Genomic DNA, 14,980 nt, shown 5'->3' on the forward strand with positions numbered 1-14,980 from the left:
ACTAGTCAAAAGTTTTACCTGTATGATGTAAGGGAAAATACACCAATAATTAAAAATCAAGAAACCTGAATTTCAGCTCCAGCTTCTAGCTTAACTCTAGTTATATGGTTATATGAAGTCACAATCATTAGATCAACTGTGAAATTTTTGAAAAGGTTTGATGTCTAGGAACTTTTCTGACTGCAGAAGATTATAAATTTAACAAATAAGATAATCAAGCACTTACTTTTTTGACAGATACTGTGGTCTTCACTGTCTTCATTTTACTGCTTTTAAGAGTCTGATAAGTATCCATAGCTTTAGGTAGCTTGTAATAATTCAATGAAGAATTACTCCAGAAACACCTAAGAAAAAAAAAAGACACATTAAAAGAGGTCCCTTATCCTGACATAAGAAAACCAAATAATGATATTATATTAATTAATAGAATTCACTAAAAAAATCAGCAACCTATATTTTTAAAATTAATTCAGTGTGCCAATTTGGAAGATTGTTGTTTCATTGTTTCTCAGCCATGTCCAACTCTTCATAACCATTTCCAGTTTATTTTTTTTACAAAGATACTCAAGTGTGAACTTGGATTTGATCTCAGGTCTTGCCAACTCTTCACATGGTGCTCTATCCCCTTTGCCATGCAATTACCCTAATCTGAAAGGTACTGACTGGTTTAAGAAGAGGCCACATCCAAAAAGAAGGAGGGATGAACTTGGAGTTAGAAGAGAAATAGGCTCATAGTCTACCCTTGAATCTACTAGGTGCATGGCTATGAAAAAGCCACTTAATATTATCATCATCTGTGAAAAAGGGAAAAATAATATCTATATTAATCTTCTGGTATGATTGTTGTGAAACTTCTACCTTAAATCAGGTGTAGATAAAATTAGCAAGTTATTTATATTAAAGCACCAGATGTATTAAAGTATTTTAGTTTCAGACTTCAATAAGAAGAATTTGAAAAAGAAAAGTTTTTTTTAAAATCTTATTACTTGGGGGTAGCTTAGGTGGCACAGTGGAGAGAACACCAGTCCTAGAATCAGAAGGACCTGAGTTCCAATCTGACCTCAGAAACATAATACTTACTTAGCTGTATGACCTTGGACAATTCACATAACCCCATTGCCTTGAAAAAAATCATAAAAAAAATTATCTTAAATCTTATTACCTACTGGGACCTGAAATTTAAAGGGCACATAATAAAAAAAAAAAAATCAGAAAAGGAAAAATATCAACTTTTCACAGATATGGCTAAAAGAATTCTTAACCCAGCAAGGGATAGAGTCAATCACAAAAGATTACAAGATAATTTCACTTACATAAAAATGTAGTTATCCCAACTGGCATTATGGAAAAAAACTCTTTGCAATATATATCTATAATAACAGTCTAATGGAGGGGACAAGAAGTTTCACTGGCATAAGAAATTCTCTCTCCCAATTCAGGTTAGCACTTCTCTAGAATTTTGAGTCTTAAGAGAATTACCTAGAGCACAAAACATTTAAAAGATTTGCCAGAGGTCACATAGCTAGTATATGTCAGATGCAGAACTTGCCTCAAGGTCTTCCTGGCTCAAGACTTGCACTCTATGAACAATATCATACTAGTTCTCTTTCTTGATCTGATACTAAGATTAAAAGGAAACAAGAAGAATTATTTAACATTAAGAGTCATTCTATAATGGAAGGATTCAAAAGCCAAGTAAAGTAATTATTAAACACTTAATATAAGTCAGAAAAAGTTTCTAATTAAAAACAGTTAATGAAAGAAGAATCGTAAAATACTATCATATGAAATAGGGAAGTTCAGTGGCACAGTGAAGAGTACCAATAGAGTGTCTGCAGTCAGGAAGATATGAATTCAAATTTGACCTCATACATTTACCAATTGTGTGACCCTTGCAAGTCATATAACCCTATTTACCTCACTTTCCTCATCTGTTTTTTGAGAATTGGAAAGGAAATGGCAAATCACTTCAGTATTTTTGCCAACAAAATCCCAGAGTGTCACAATGAGTTGAATACATCTAAAATAACTGAACGACAAAATCTTATGAAACAATACTCCAAATCATTAATAAGACAACTGCAAATTAAAACAATGCTAAAGTTTCACTTAATACACAGAGGGTATACAGAAAGACAAGCACCCAAAACAACTGCTGAATGAGATGCCAATTAGTCCAGCTTTTCTGGAAACCATTTGGTCACATGTTAACAAAGTGTCTAAAATACCCATAGAGTCCACTGAATATTAAGCATATTCATTAAAGAGGTCAAAATTAGAAAATAAAGGTTTTTTTATATCCCAAAATATTTATCATAGTATTTTGAGTGGCAAAATAGATGACCACTGATTTGGGAAAGGATCAATATATTATGAAACATGAAATATATATGGAATAACACTGGACTATTACAAATGATCAAGATGAAGAATTCCAAAAAGTATGAGAAGACTAATATGAATTAATGAGGAATAAAGTAAGAAAAAACCAGGAAACACATATACAAATGACAATATAAACAGGAAGAGTCAAAACTGAATGCTGTGTAATTATAACTACCAAATTTTACTTCAAAGAAAGAATAAGAAAGACACATACCTTTCCCTTCACAACAGAGGAGGAGAGCTATGGCTATGCAATATTACACATACTATCAGGCAGAATTGGCTAAGCTTCTTTTTCATTTTCTCAGAGGAATATCTTGCTGTGGAGTGGGGGGGGAAGATATATTTGGAAATACAGGTAACATAAAAACGAAAGCTTTAAATAAAAATAGAAAATTTTAAAATATATTATTAGAAAAGCTTTCCCTATCTCAGAAACAATAATCCTATGTGATTTCTCTCTCATCACATTCAATTTGGATCAATGTATACCATGGAAACAATGTAAAGACTGTCAAATTGCCTCATGAGGGGGGTTGGGTGAGGAAAGCAAGATTAGGGGAAAAATTGCAAAACTCAAAATAAATGAAGTCTTTAAAATGAAAAAAAATCCTAATGACAGGTGAAAGATTTCATATTTTGCATTATCTCCAAATGTGTAATCTGTTCATCCTTATGAAGAAGAATCATTGGAACTGTCTTGCCTCACAATGCCAAAGTCCATGTCCTGAAGGAAGTTCCAGCCTGTGACCTCAATCTCATGAATAGGGACTGCCTCATCCAGAGTACTATTTTGGGATTCAATTCACTCTTCTTCCACTTTTTCCACAATGACTTCTCCAATCATTATTCACAATCCTCTAAGCAAGCACCTTTTCCATTCACATACATCTTATTTTCCTACAGTTCTAGAACAAAGAATGATGATCCAATCAGCTTTGCCATTGTTCTTCAAAGGAGTGAATAATCTATGGCCTCAAATACATACTTAAGTGCCTCTCCTTGGCTATGACCCAATAAGTGTTTTTCCTCCATTAGAAGGTAAAATGTTTGAGGAAAGGGATTATCTTTGTTTTCTGTAGACTATATATATATATATATATATATATATATATATATATATGGCAGAAAATATATTTTCTTCCCAATTCCCATAAAGAAAAGTGAATTAAATAAGAAGCAAAAGCCTCACTGAAGAAATATCTTATGATTATAGTAATCTGCTCTTTGATAAACCCAAAGAGTCTGGCCATTGGGATAAAAACTCCCTCTTTGATAAAAATTGCTGGGGTAATTGGAAGTTGGTATGGAAGAAACTTAGATTAGACCAACACCTCACACCCTTTACCAAGATAAGATCCAAAAGGTTACAGGACATAGACATAAAAAAACAATACTATAAGCAAATTAGAAGATCAAGGAATAGTCTACCTGTCAGATCTATGGAAAGGGGAACAGTTTATCACTAAGGAAGAGTTGGAGAACATCACCAAAAACCAATTAGATGATTTCGATTACATTAAATTAAAAAGCTTTTGCACAGATAAAAACCAATGTAACCAAGATCAAAAGAAATGTAGTAAATTGGGAAACAATCTACAAGTAATGATTCTGACAAAGGACTCATTTCTAAAATATACAGAGAACTGAGTCATATTTTTAAAACAAAAAGCCATTCCCCAATTGACAAATGGTCAAAGGATATGCAAAGGCAATTTACAGATGAGGAGATCAAAGTAATCCATAGCCATATGAAAAAATGCTCTAAATCATTAATTATTAGAGAAATGCAAATTAAAGGTTCTCTGAAGTACCACCTCACACCTCTCAGATTGGCCAGTATGACCAGGAAGGATAATGATCACTGTTGGAAGGGATGTGGGAAATCTGGGACACTATTACACTGTTGGTGGAGCTGTGAACTCATCCAACCCTTCTGGAGAGCTATTTGGAACTATGCCCAAAGGGCAACAAAAATGAGCATACCCTTTGACCCAGCAATACCACTACTGGGTCTATACCCTGAAGAGATGAGGAAAAAAAGGTAAAAACATTACTTGTACAAAAATATTTATAGCAGCCCTGTTTGTGGTGGCAAAGAATTGGAAATTCAGTAAATGTCCTTCAATTGGGGAATGGCTTAGCAAACTGTGGTATATGTCTGTCATGGAACACTATTGTTCTATTAGAAACCAGGAGGGATGGGATTTCAGGGAAGCCTGGAGGGATTTGCATGAACTGATGCTAGTGAGATGAGCAGAACCAGAAAAAGACTGTACACCCTAACAGCAACATGGGAGTGATGTTCAACCCTGAAGGACTTGCTCATTCCATCAGTGCAACAATCGGGAACAATTTTGGGCTGTCTGCAAAGGAGAGTACCATCTGTATCCAGATAAGGAGCTGTGGAGTTTGAACAAAGTGCAAGGACTATTCCCTTTAATTTAGGAAAAAAACAGATAGCTTATTGTCTGATCTTGTTACTCTTAGACTTCTCTTCTCTTTAAGGATATGATTTCTCTCTCATCACACCCAATTTGGATCAAGGTACAACATGGAAACAAAGTAAAGACTGACAGAGTGCTTTCTGTGGGGGGGGGGGGGGGGAGGGAAGAACTAGAAAGAGAAATCTCATTCAAAGTAACCACAGACAATATAAAATACCTGGGAGTCTATTTGCCAAGGCAGACTAAGAAACTTTTTTGAAAACAATTATAAAACACTTCTCACACAAATTAAATCAGAGTTAAGTAACTGGGCAAATATCAATTGCTCATGGATAGGTAGAGCTAATATAATAACAATGACAATTATACCAAAACTAAACTACCTGTTTAGTGCCCTACCAATGAAAATTCCAAAAAATTAATGAGTTAGAAAAAGTTGTAAGTAAATTCATATAGAGAAATAAAAAAAAATCAAGAATTTCCAGGGATTTAATGAAAAAAAGTACAAAAGAAGGGGGCTTAGCTCTACCTGATCTAAAATTATATTATAAAGCATCAGTCATCAAAATTGTCTGGTATTGGCTAAGAAATAGAATAGTGGACCAGTGGAATAGGTTAGATGTAATAGTAGGAAACAATTATAGTAATCTGCTGTTTGATAAACCCAAAGAGTCCAGCCATTGGGATAAAAACTCTCTCTGATAAAAACTGCTGGGAAAATTGGAAGTTAGTATGGAAGAAACTTAGATTAGACCAACAGCTCACACCCTATACCAAGATAAGATCCAAATGGTTACAGGATTTAGACATCAAAAACAATACTATATAAGCAAATCAGAAGATCAAGGATCTATGGAAAGGGAAGAAGTTTATGACTAAGGAAGAGATGGAAAACATCATTAAAAACAAACTAGATGATTTCGATTACATTAAATTAAAAAGGTTTTGCACAGACAAAACCACTTTAACCAAGATCAAAAGAAATGTAGTAAACTGGGAAACAATCTTTACAACTAATGTTTCTGACAAAGGACTCATTTCCAAAATATACAGAGAACTGAGTCATATTTAAAAATAAAAGCCATTCCCCAATTGACAAATGGTCAAAGGATACGCAAAGGCAATTTACAAACAAGATCAAAGCAATCCATAGTCATATGAAAAATTGCTCTAAATCATTACTTATTAGAGAAATGCAAATTAAAGCCTCTCTGAGGTACCACCTCACACCTCTCAAGACTGGCCAATATGACCAGAAAGGATAATGATCATTGTTGGAAGGGTTGTGGAAAATCTGGGACAATATTACATTGTTGATGGAGCTGTGAACTCATCCAGCCTTTCTGAAGAGAAATTTGAAACTATGTCCAAAGGGCAACAAAAATATGCATACCCTTTGATCCAGCAATACCACTACTGGGTCTATACCCTGAAGAGATGAGGGAAAAGGGTGAAAACATTATTTGTACAAAAATATTCATAGCAGCCCTGTTTGTTGTGGCAAAGAACTGGAAATCAAGTAAATGTCCTACAATTGGGGAACAGCTTAGCAAACTGTAGTATATGCATCATGGAACACTATTGTTCTATTAGAAACCAGGAGGGATGGGAATTCAGGGAAGCCTGGAGGGATTTCCATGAACTAAATGCTGAGTGAGATGAGCAGAACCAGAAAAACACTGTACACCCTAACAGCAACATGGGAGTGATGATCAACCTTGTTGGACTCGCCCATTCCATCAGTGCAAGAATCAGGGACAATTTGGGACTGTCTGTGATGGAGAAACCATCTGTATCCAAAAGAACTGTGGAGTTTGAACAAAGACCAAGGACTATTACCTTAAATTTAGGGAAAAAAACCTGATATCTTATTGTCTGATTTTGCTTTATGTTTTCTTCCTTAAGGATATGATTTCTCTCTCATCACACTCAATTTGGATCAATGTATACCATGGAAACAATGTAAAAACTGACAAATTGCATTCTGGAGGGGGGGATCAGAAGTAAGATTAGGGGAAAAATTGTAAAACTCAAAATAAATAAAATCTTAAAAAAAAAATAAAGATTACCAGAGAACTAGAACAGGATACCTAGGAGAGTTTTAGTGCATATACAACATATTAGAGTGGGCTAAATGATATACAGTAGAAGATCAATTAAGGTTTTGTAAGGACTGCCTCATGTCAATTATATTAGAATTTGTATAAAAGATTAGAATTTGTGTTAAATATATTGACTATATATTTTTTCTAGGTTTCTGTTTTCTCATTAGGAAGGAGATGAAGAAGAGATCTGCTCCATGATCAGAAGAGATGTTGCAAAGCTACTAACCTATGCTTGACCAAAGCAAGGAATACTTATTTTTGAGATAAACCAATTGGGTTTGATGAGTAATCTTAATCAGTGATGCAGTCAAGTAATAACAAGGACCTAATGAAAGCAGAGGATGGGTTATTATGGAATAGGATTATGAAATGTCCTAAAGAAGACTGGGAATTTTGAAAATGATTGTTCTCTTCAGTTGTCTAGGAGGACCACCCTAACTCAATCACACTGAATAATAAGTATTAATTGCCCCCAATATATATCTAGTATGTATTATGTACTCCAAAGTCTTCAGAAGATTCCTTTTACTCTTGGGTGTTTAATGAAGCTTAGTTATCCAACAGTTTATATGAAAATATGCCTTCTAAAGTACCTGAATATATTTAAGTTTTTGAAAGTTTTTTTTAAATATTCTCTCTCTTTTATTTTCTTCACTTTATTACCTATGTTGATTTCAACAAACTTGGAACAGCACAGAATGTCCTAAATGAGATCCATAATTACTCAAAACAGAACCTCAGTTTTAAGGAGGACACCCAGGTCAGTTGTCTTCATTTCTCTTCAGGTTATACTGCTGACTCTCCAGACCTTCTCTACCATCATCCTACACCAGGTACTTGAAATTTCAATGAAAGCAACAATAAAAAGTACACATGCACTGAAAAATTATTACAAAGGAGGAAGTGACAGAAAAAGGGAGAGAAGAACCTGCAATTTCATCAACTTGGCAGCTCTCCACAAAATTTTTTTTAAAATGCTGATACAACTGAGAAAAAAAAACCAGGTATTTTTGCTAAAAGTAAATAAAGGTTCTGCTGCCACACATAAGCTATCACAGCAAATTAAAGGGAACCTGTAAGAAAGTAGGTGAGGCAATGGATAGAGTGCTGTGCCCTGAGACAGAAAGACTAATCTTCCTAAAGCTGAAAATGCTTACCAGCTATGTGACTCTGGGTCAGTCCCTTGACCCTGTCTGCCTCTATTTCCTCAAGAGCTGTAGAAGCAAATGGCAAACTACTCCAGTATTTTTGCCAAGAAAATCCCAAAAGGGCTCTGCAAGTCATACACAGCTGAAATGAATGAATTACAACAGAGTAAAGTAGAAAAATTCAAAATGGAATAGGAAAAAGCTGAGCTTTTTGAGACCAATAGTGAGGCCATTCACTTTTGTTCGTTATCAACTCTGCCCTCTTCCACTTCTTTTACCCTGCTTTCTTGACCTAGCACAATTCCCATATGGAAAAAAAATCTGGAAATCCTAAAATTCATTATTCCTGTCTGCATCAAAGTCCATCTTCAGGACCTGTTCAAAATATTTCACTGAGTGCGGCTAGATGGCGCAGTGGATAGAGCACCAACCTTGGAGTCAGGAGTACCTGGGTTCAAATCCAACCTCAGACACTTAATAATTACCTAGCTCTGTGGCCTTGGGCAAGCCGCTTAACCCCATTGCCTTGCAAAATCTAAAAAATAAAATAAAATAAAATAAAATAAAATAAAATAAAATAAAATAAATTCCAGTGTAATTGCTAGACTAGCTGGAATATCATAATTCAGATAATATGTCATTTTTAAAATCTAATGCCTAATGGTAGTAAATCCTGAAAATTTTGCCTTCTTTATCTCTATACTCTCCTTTGGCAATCTCATTCATTCCTATGGTTTCAATCATCTAGAAGATTGATTCTCAAATCTAAATATCCAGACTTATTCATCTCTCCAAGTGTCTGAAGCACCTCTCTATCTCAAACAAAACATGTCCAAAATCAAGTTTATTGTCTTTTTCACTAAATCTGTTCTTCCTACTCTGAATTTAACATTTTTGTCTGTGACACACAAATCACCTTGAGGTTAGCTTTGTCTCAGAAAGAGAATGTTTGGAATCAGAAGACCTTGGTTTACATCTTCACTGTGTCACAAAGGAAGTAACTGATAATTCTGTCATGTGACCTTGGGAAGTTATTTCATCTTTTGGAGCTACAGTTTCCTCCTTAAAATGCGGGAATTAAATAGACTGAATAAACAAATAGTGACATATAATGGTTAACAAATTACTGTGCTAAGAAATAATGAATATTAAGAACACAAAGGAGCATAGAAAGACTGATGAGTATCAACTGACATAAAGTGAAACAAGCAGAACCAATAAAACAATATACACATGACAACAATGTGAATAAAACAATAAAAACAAATCAAAACTTTATGTTGGGTAATTATGACTAAACTTTTACTTTTACCAATACATGTTGGTGGACTTGTAACCCAGGTAGTTGTCTAAATGCAGACAGATAGTTTAAATCTCCTGTATCTATTCTAGAAAAAACCTAAGAGTAGCACCAGAGCAAATTGTGATCAAGAATCAAAAGATAAATTACTCTTATTTCTTATACCCAGAACTACTCAAAAGGATCTGTCTCAAAATCCAATACCAACTCTGGGAAATGAGCTCCTAGAGATGGGTCGAAGATGCATGTATATGGCAATGCTTCCAATGCTACCCAGGCAAAACTGAACATATTCTTTCAGGGGAAAAGATGGATATTCAACAAAATAGAGGACTTTTAAACTTTCCTGATGAAACGGGACTCAGGTGAAGCATAGAGAGAGGATGGACAGGAAGGGCAAATCATGACAGATTTAATGATGTTGATCTATGGGTATTCCTGCATGGGAAGATGATACTGATAACTGATATGAACTTTCTCATTTATTAGAGCACTTAGAAAGGGCAATATAGACAAGGAACGCAAGGCAGTTGAATTTGAAAGTATATTATAAAAATGGAGTTAATGGGCAAGAAAGGAGAGGAAAAATGGGATAAGTTATTTCACATAAAAAAGTCAAGAAAAAAGATTTTGCAATGGAATGAAAGAAAGAGAAAGTAAATGGGAATGAGTGAGCCTTTACGTTCATCAAAAGTGGTTCAGACGGGGAGGGGGGGCGGCTAGGTAGCGCAGTATATAGAGCACTGGCCCTGAAGTCAGGAGTACCAGAGTTCAAATCCAGCCTCAGACACTTAATAATTACCTAGCTGTGAGGCCTTGAGCAAGCCACTTAACCCCATATGCCCTGCAAAAACATTAAAAAAAAAGAAAAAAAAGTGGTTCAGAGAATACCACCTGTATCCAGAGAAAGAATTGTAGAGTGAAAACAAAGACTAGGGGTGGCTAGGTGGCATAGTGGATAAAGCACCGGCCTTGGAGTCAAGAGTACCTGGGTTCAAATCTGGTCTCAGACACTTAATAATTACCTAGCTGTGTGGCCTTGGGCAAGCAACTTAACCCCATTTGCCTTGCAAAAAACCTAAAAAAAAAAAAAAAAACTAAAGACTATTACCTTCCATTTTCTTTAAAAAAAAGTTGTCTTATGTACTACAGAATTTTGCTATCTCTAATATTTTATTTTTTCCTCAAGGATATGTTTTTTCTCTCAACACATTCAATTTTGATCAATGTATATAACATGGAAACAATGTAAAGATTATCAGACTGCTTTCTGTGGCAGGGAGGTGGGAGGGAAGGGGGATGGAGGAAAAATTCAAAACTAAAAAAAAGGGACAGGTAGAAACTACTATTGAATATAATTGGAAAAAAATATTTTTTTTAAAAAAAGAAGTAGTTCAGAGAGAAAATAACATATACATTCAATTGACAATAGAAATATATTTTATCCTAGAGGAAAACAGGAGAGAAATGGGATGAAAGAAAGGGGAAGGGGAGAGAGGGGAGGGGAGTGATAGAAGAGGGGGAAGATCTTGGGAAAGGGTAACAGATACAACACAGTTTTGAGAAGGGACAAGGTGAAAGAATAGAGTAAATGGGAGCAGAGAAATAGATTGAAGTAAAATACATCTAGCAATAGCAACTATGGGGAAAAAATACTGAAGCAATTTCTCTACTGGTCTTATGGTAAAGAATGTTATCCATCCCAAAGAAAGAGCTGATTGTGTCTGAATACAGACTGAAGCACACTTTTTTTGTTCTCATGTTATTTTTCTTGAGGTTTCTCTTTCTTTGGGGGGGGGGGGATTATATTAACTTTTACAACATGACTATAGTAATAGTGTGTTTTATGTCTATACATTTTTAACCAACAGGTAACTTGCTTTCTCAATGGAGGAATTGGGGGGGGGGAGGAAGGGAGAGAATTTGAAACTCCAGGTTTTGAAAGTAAATGTTTAAACTTGTTTTTGCATGTAGCTAGGGTAAAAAAAAATTAAAAATTAAAATTAAAAAAAAGAGTTCCAACATGTAAGCATCATGGTATAGGATGAGATATTTTCTCTGATTCTCACAATCTCTAAAACCCCAAAACAGAAATTAAGTGCCAAAGATAAGGCAACTTAATCTGTCTCCTTGGTCTAGGGCACCCAGAATCCAAAAGGAAGTCAAAAAACAAAACCTCCAACCACAAACTAATGCTCACAGACCCTATAATCACAAGGCCCCCTTTCCTCACTTTCCATGCAACTGGGCAGTGAAATTACACTAGCAGACCCAAGGACTCACACAACATAGTCTTACAAGGGCAACTAGGTGGCACTGTGGATAGAGCACTGGCTCTGGAATCAGGAGGACCCGAGTTCAAATCCAGCCTCAGACACTTAATAATTACCTTAGCTGTGTGACCCTGGGCAAGTTACTTAAACCCACTGCCTTACAAAAAGCAAAAACATAGTCTTTACAACAAAACTTCCACACACAGGAGGCCCCTGCTTCTGCAATATCCAGATAGCCAGAATTCCTCAAAAGCAAAAGTTTTTCAAGGGCCATAATCCCATTGCTTCAACACTACAAAGATCTGAATTGTTGGTGCTGTGGTAGACCTCCTGCTGTAACCCTATCTGTTCTGGGTCAATGAAATAGATTCAGAGAAAGCAGGACAGAACAAGAAACTGTATGTGTATCTGGCAAGGCTATGGAGCACTCCAACAAAGCCAGAGGGAAAGACTACAGCATCCATCTGGCATCAATTCTGATTACTCAAGTCAACTGGGGCAGAGACTAGGCTGGTGAGCCTAGCATTCAGGGAAGGTCGAAATGCTCTGAGATCTAGCCCCCAAGGAAATCACAATCAGAGAAGTCAGAAAGTGAAATAAATGGAAAAGAGAATGGAGAAAGGAAAAGATATCAGGAAGAAGAAAATTTAAAAACCTTGATCATAAATGGATAAATCAACAGGAAACCAGGACCACAGAGACCATTTGCTTCCAGACACCCCAAACATCAAAAACACAGAAGGAATTAAATATAGTAGACAAGGAAAGCAAAAGCAAAAAACAATGACATCAGAGAAACAAGTAAGAGATTTCTTTCTGATACACAAGATGACAGGAGTGAAAGCAGAAATCTGACAAAGGTAACAGTGAGCAAGATGGCGGACCTAGTGTTCCCTCAAAAATAATATGAAAGAAACTTCTTAATGGAAACTCAAATCAACAAAACCCAGTAAAAGAAGCTAGGAGAAGAACACCTACCAACAAGGTCTGTCTCAGGGGACCCAGGGTGAACTGGGAGCAGAGCCCAGAGTGTCAGCACAGGGACAGGAGCAGGGAGGAAGAGAGCGGACATGCATTAGCCAGACAGACTTTGGTGAGAGGCAGGTCCAGAACCAACTTTAGCCACAGAGTCTTTGGCCAGAGGGAGGGGAGGTCTGCAAGCCTGGAAATCTTCCAGCTTGGTGTCAGACCTTAGCTCCATACTGTTAGCAAAGCATCCTTCCAGGAACAAACTGAAGCTGCACCCCCACCCCCCTCAGACACAGGTGTGGACCACAGAGTGCACTCAGCTGAAAGGAAGATTGGCTTCTAGCACATTGTTCAAGGTCAACTCAAACCCTGCTGCCCTTCACTTCCTCCTCCCCTCCCCCCACTCCCTCCAGGAATGGGAGAGGGCTTCAATTACTCCAGAGAAAGCAACAGCACCCCCTACTGGCCAGCCCTTGGAATTACTAAACCAAGTGAACAAAGCCTCCAGGGTGTTCAAAAGCAAACCTCTGAGAGCCAGTCCCTCCAAACACACACACACAAACACACACACACACATACATACACAACATACGATCTTAGGAAAATGAAGATAAACCAGCCAAAGGGGGACACATGGAGAAATACTTAGCAGAGCAAGATTCTAACCTAGAGAGAAGAGAACTAGCATTTCTGAGGAGAATATGAATTGGTCTCCAGCCCAGAAAGACTTCCTGGAAGAAATCAGGAAGGAGTTTAAAAATCAATTGGAAAAGTTGGGAAAAGAAACTCAAGAGAAAATTAACATGCTGCAAGAGAAAAATTAACATCTCACAACAAGAAAACAAATCCTTGGAAAATACAACTAGACAAATAACACAAAATGAGAATAATTCTCTCAGATCTTGTTTGGGCAAATGCAAAAAAGAAAACAATTCTCTCAAATTCTCAATTGGGCAAATGCAAAAAGCAAGTAATTCTCTCAAAACTACACTTGGACAAATGGAAAACTCCTTCAAAAACAGAACTGACCGATTGGAAAAGGAGTTGCAAAAGGTAAGTGAAGAACATTCTTCTCTAAACAGAAGAATGGAATCTGTGGAAACTAATGACTTCATGGGACAACAAGACTGTTAAACAAAACCAAAAGATCATAAAAAATAGAAGAAAATGTAAAATACCTCATCAGCAAAACCAATGACCTAAAAAAACCAATCGAGAAGGGACAACCTGAGAATTATAGGACTTTCTGAAAACACTGAAGAGAAAAAAGCCTGGACTTAATATTACAGGATTTAGTGCTGGAAAATTGCCCCAATATCAATGGAACCAGAGGGCAAATAGTTATTGAAAGAATACCTCGATCCCCTCTGGAAAGGGATCCAAAAATGAAGGAATATATTGTGGCCAAATTCCAGAACCATCAAATAAAAGAGAAAATCCAGCAAGCAGCCAGAAAGAAACAATTTAAATATCAAGGAGCCACAGAACCTGGCTGAATCAACATTAAAGGTTCAAAGGGCCTGGAATGAGATATTCCAAAGAGCAAGGGAGCTTGGAATGCAGTCAAAAATCCACTATCTGGCAAGACTGAGCCTTCTCTTCCAAGGGAAAAGATGAACATTTAAAGAAACGGGAGACTTCCATCATTTCCTGATGAAAATACCAGAGGTAAACAGAAAATCTGGACATCAAAAAGGAGGCTCAAGAGACATAAAAAAAAGTTAAAAAAAGGGTGGGAGGAGAGTAAAGAAAAAAAGAACTGCTATCCAATAAGATGAAACTGGCTATATCCCCACTTGGGAGAAAGAGTCTCATAACTCTTGAGAACTGTAACTCTATTAGGGAGAATATACTTAGCCAGAAGTGATGGACACTCAAAACTTTTCTGTATCTCAGATAAAATGATTTAAAAACAATTCCTACTTAAAAGGGGGGGGGCAGTAACAAGAAAGGAGGAAGGAGGAGAATGAATGGGGTAAATCACATTACCTTGGGAGGTATGAAAGACCTATTGCAATAGAGGGGAAGAAAGGAGATCAGAACCACCAGAATCCTCTTCTCATCAGACTTGGCTTAAAGTTACATATCAGTTCAGTTAAGAAACTTATCGTACCTTTCAAGTATTAAAAGGGGAAAAGGGGAGGGAGGGGATGGGAAGGGGGACAGGGAAGGGGAGAAAAAGGGGAACTAACAGAAGAAAAGGAAGGAGGAAGGGGAAAAGGGAAAGGGGAAAGAAAGGGAAGGTGGGTTGATATAGGAGGCCAAATACACTGAAGGTGGTGGTATTCAGAAATAAAATACTGGGAAAGAAGGATAAAGGGAAGAAAGGGGGAAAATACAGAGGTAAGATAGC

At 36.5% G+C, this 14,980-nt stretch overlaps 1 protein-coding gene across 4 annotated transcripts in view; it reads right to left on the bottom strand.

Moving 5' to 3' along the window:
• The window catches only part of AKAP11 (A-kinase anchoring protein 11), a 92,869-nt gene that overhangs the window by 48,486 nt on the left and 29,403 nt on the right, over positions 1-14,980 (bottom strand). For all 4 annotated transcript variants that reach the window (XM_074191731.1, XM_074191733.1, XM_074191729.1 and 1 more), the window contains exon 4: positions 227-344. In XM_074191731.1, the coding sequence (XP_074047832.1) occupies positions 227-295 (69 nt within the window). In that variant the 5' untranslated portion in view covers positions 296-344. The remainder of the gene's footprint in view (positions 1-226; positions 345-14,980) is intronic.

Source organism: Macrotis lagotis, chromosome 6 (genome assembly GCF_037893015.1).
Source record: "Macrotis lagotis isolate mMagLag1 chromosome 6, bilby.v1.9.chrom.fasta, whole genome shotgun sequence".
Lineage (NCBI taxonomy): Eukaryota > Metazoa > Chordata > Mammalia > Peramelemorphia > Peramelidae > Macrotis > Macrotis lagotis.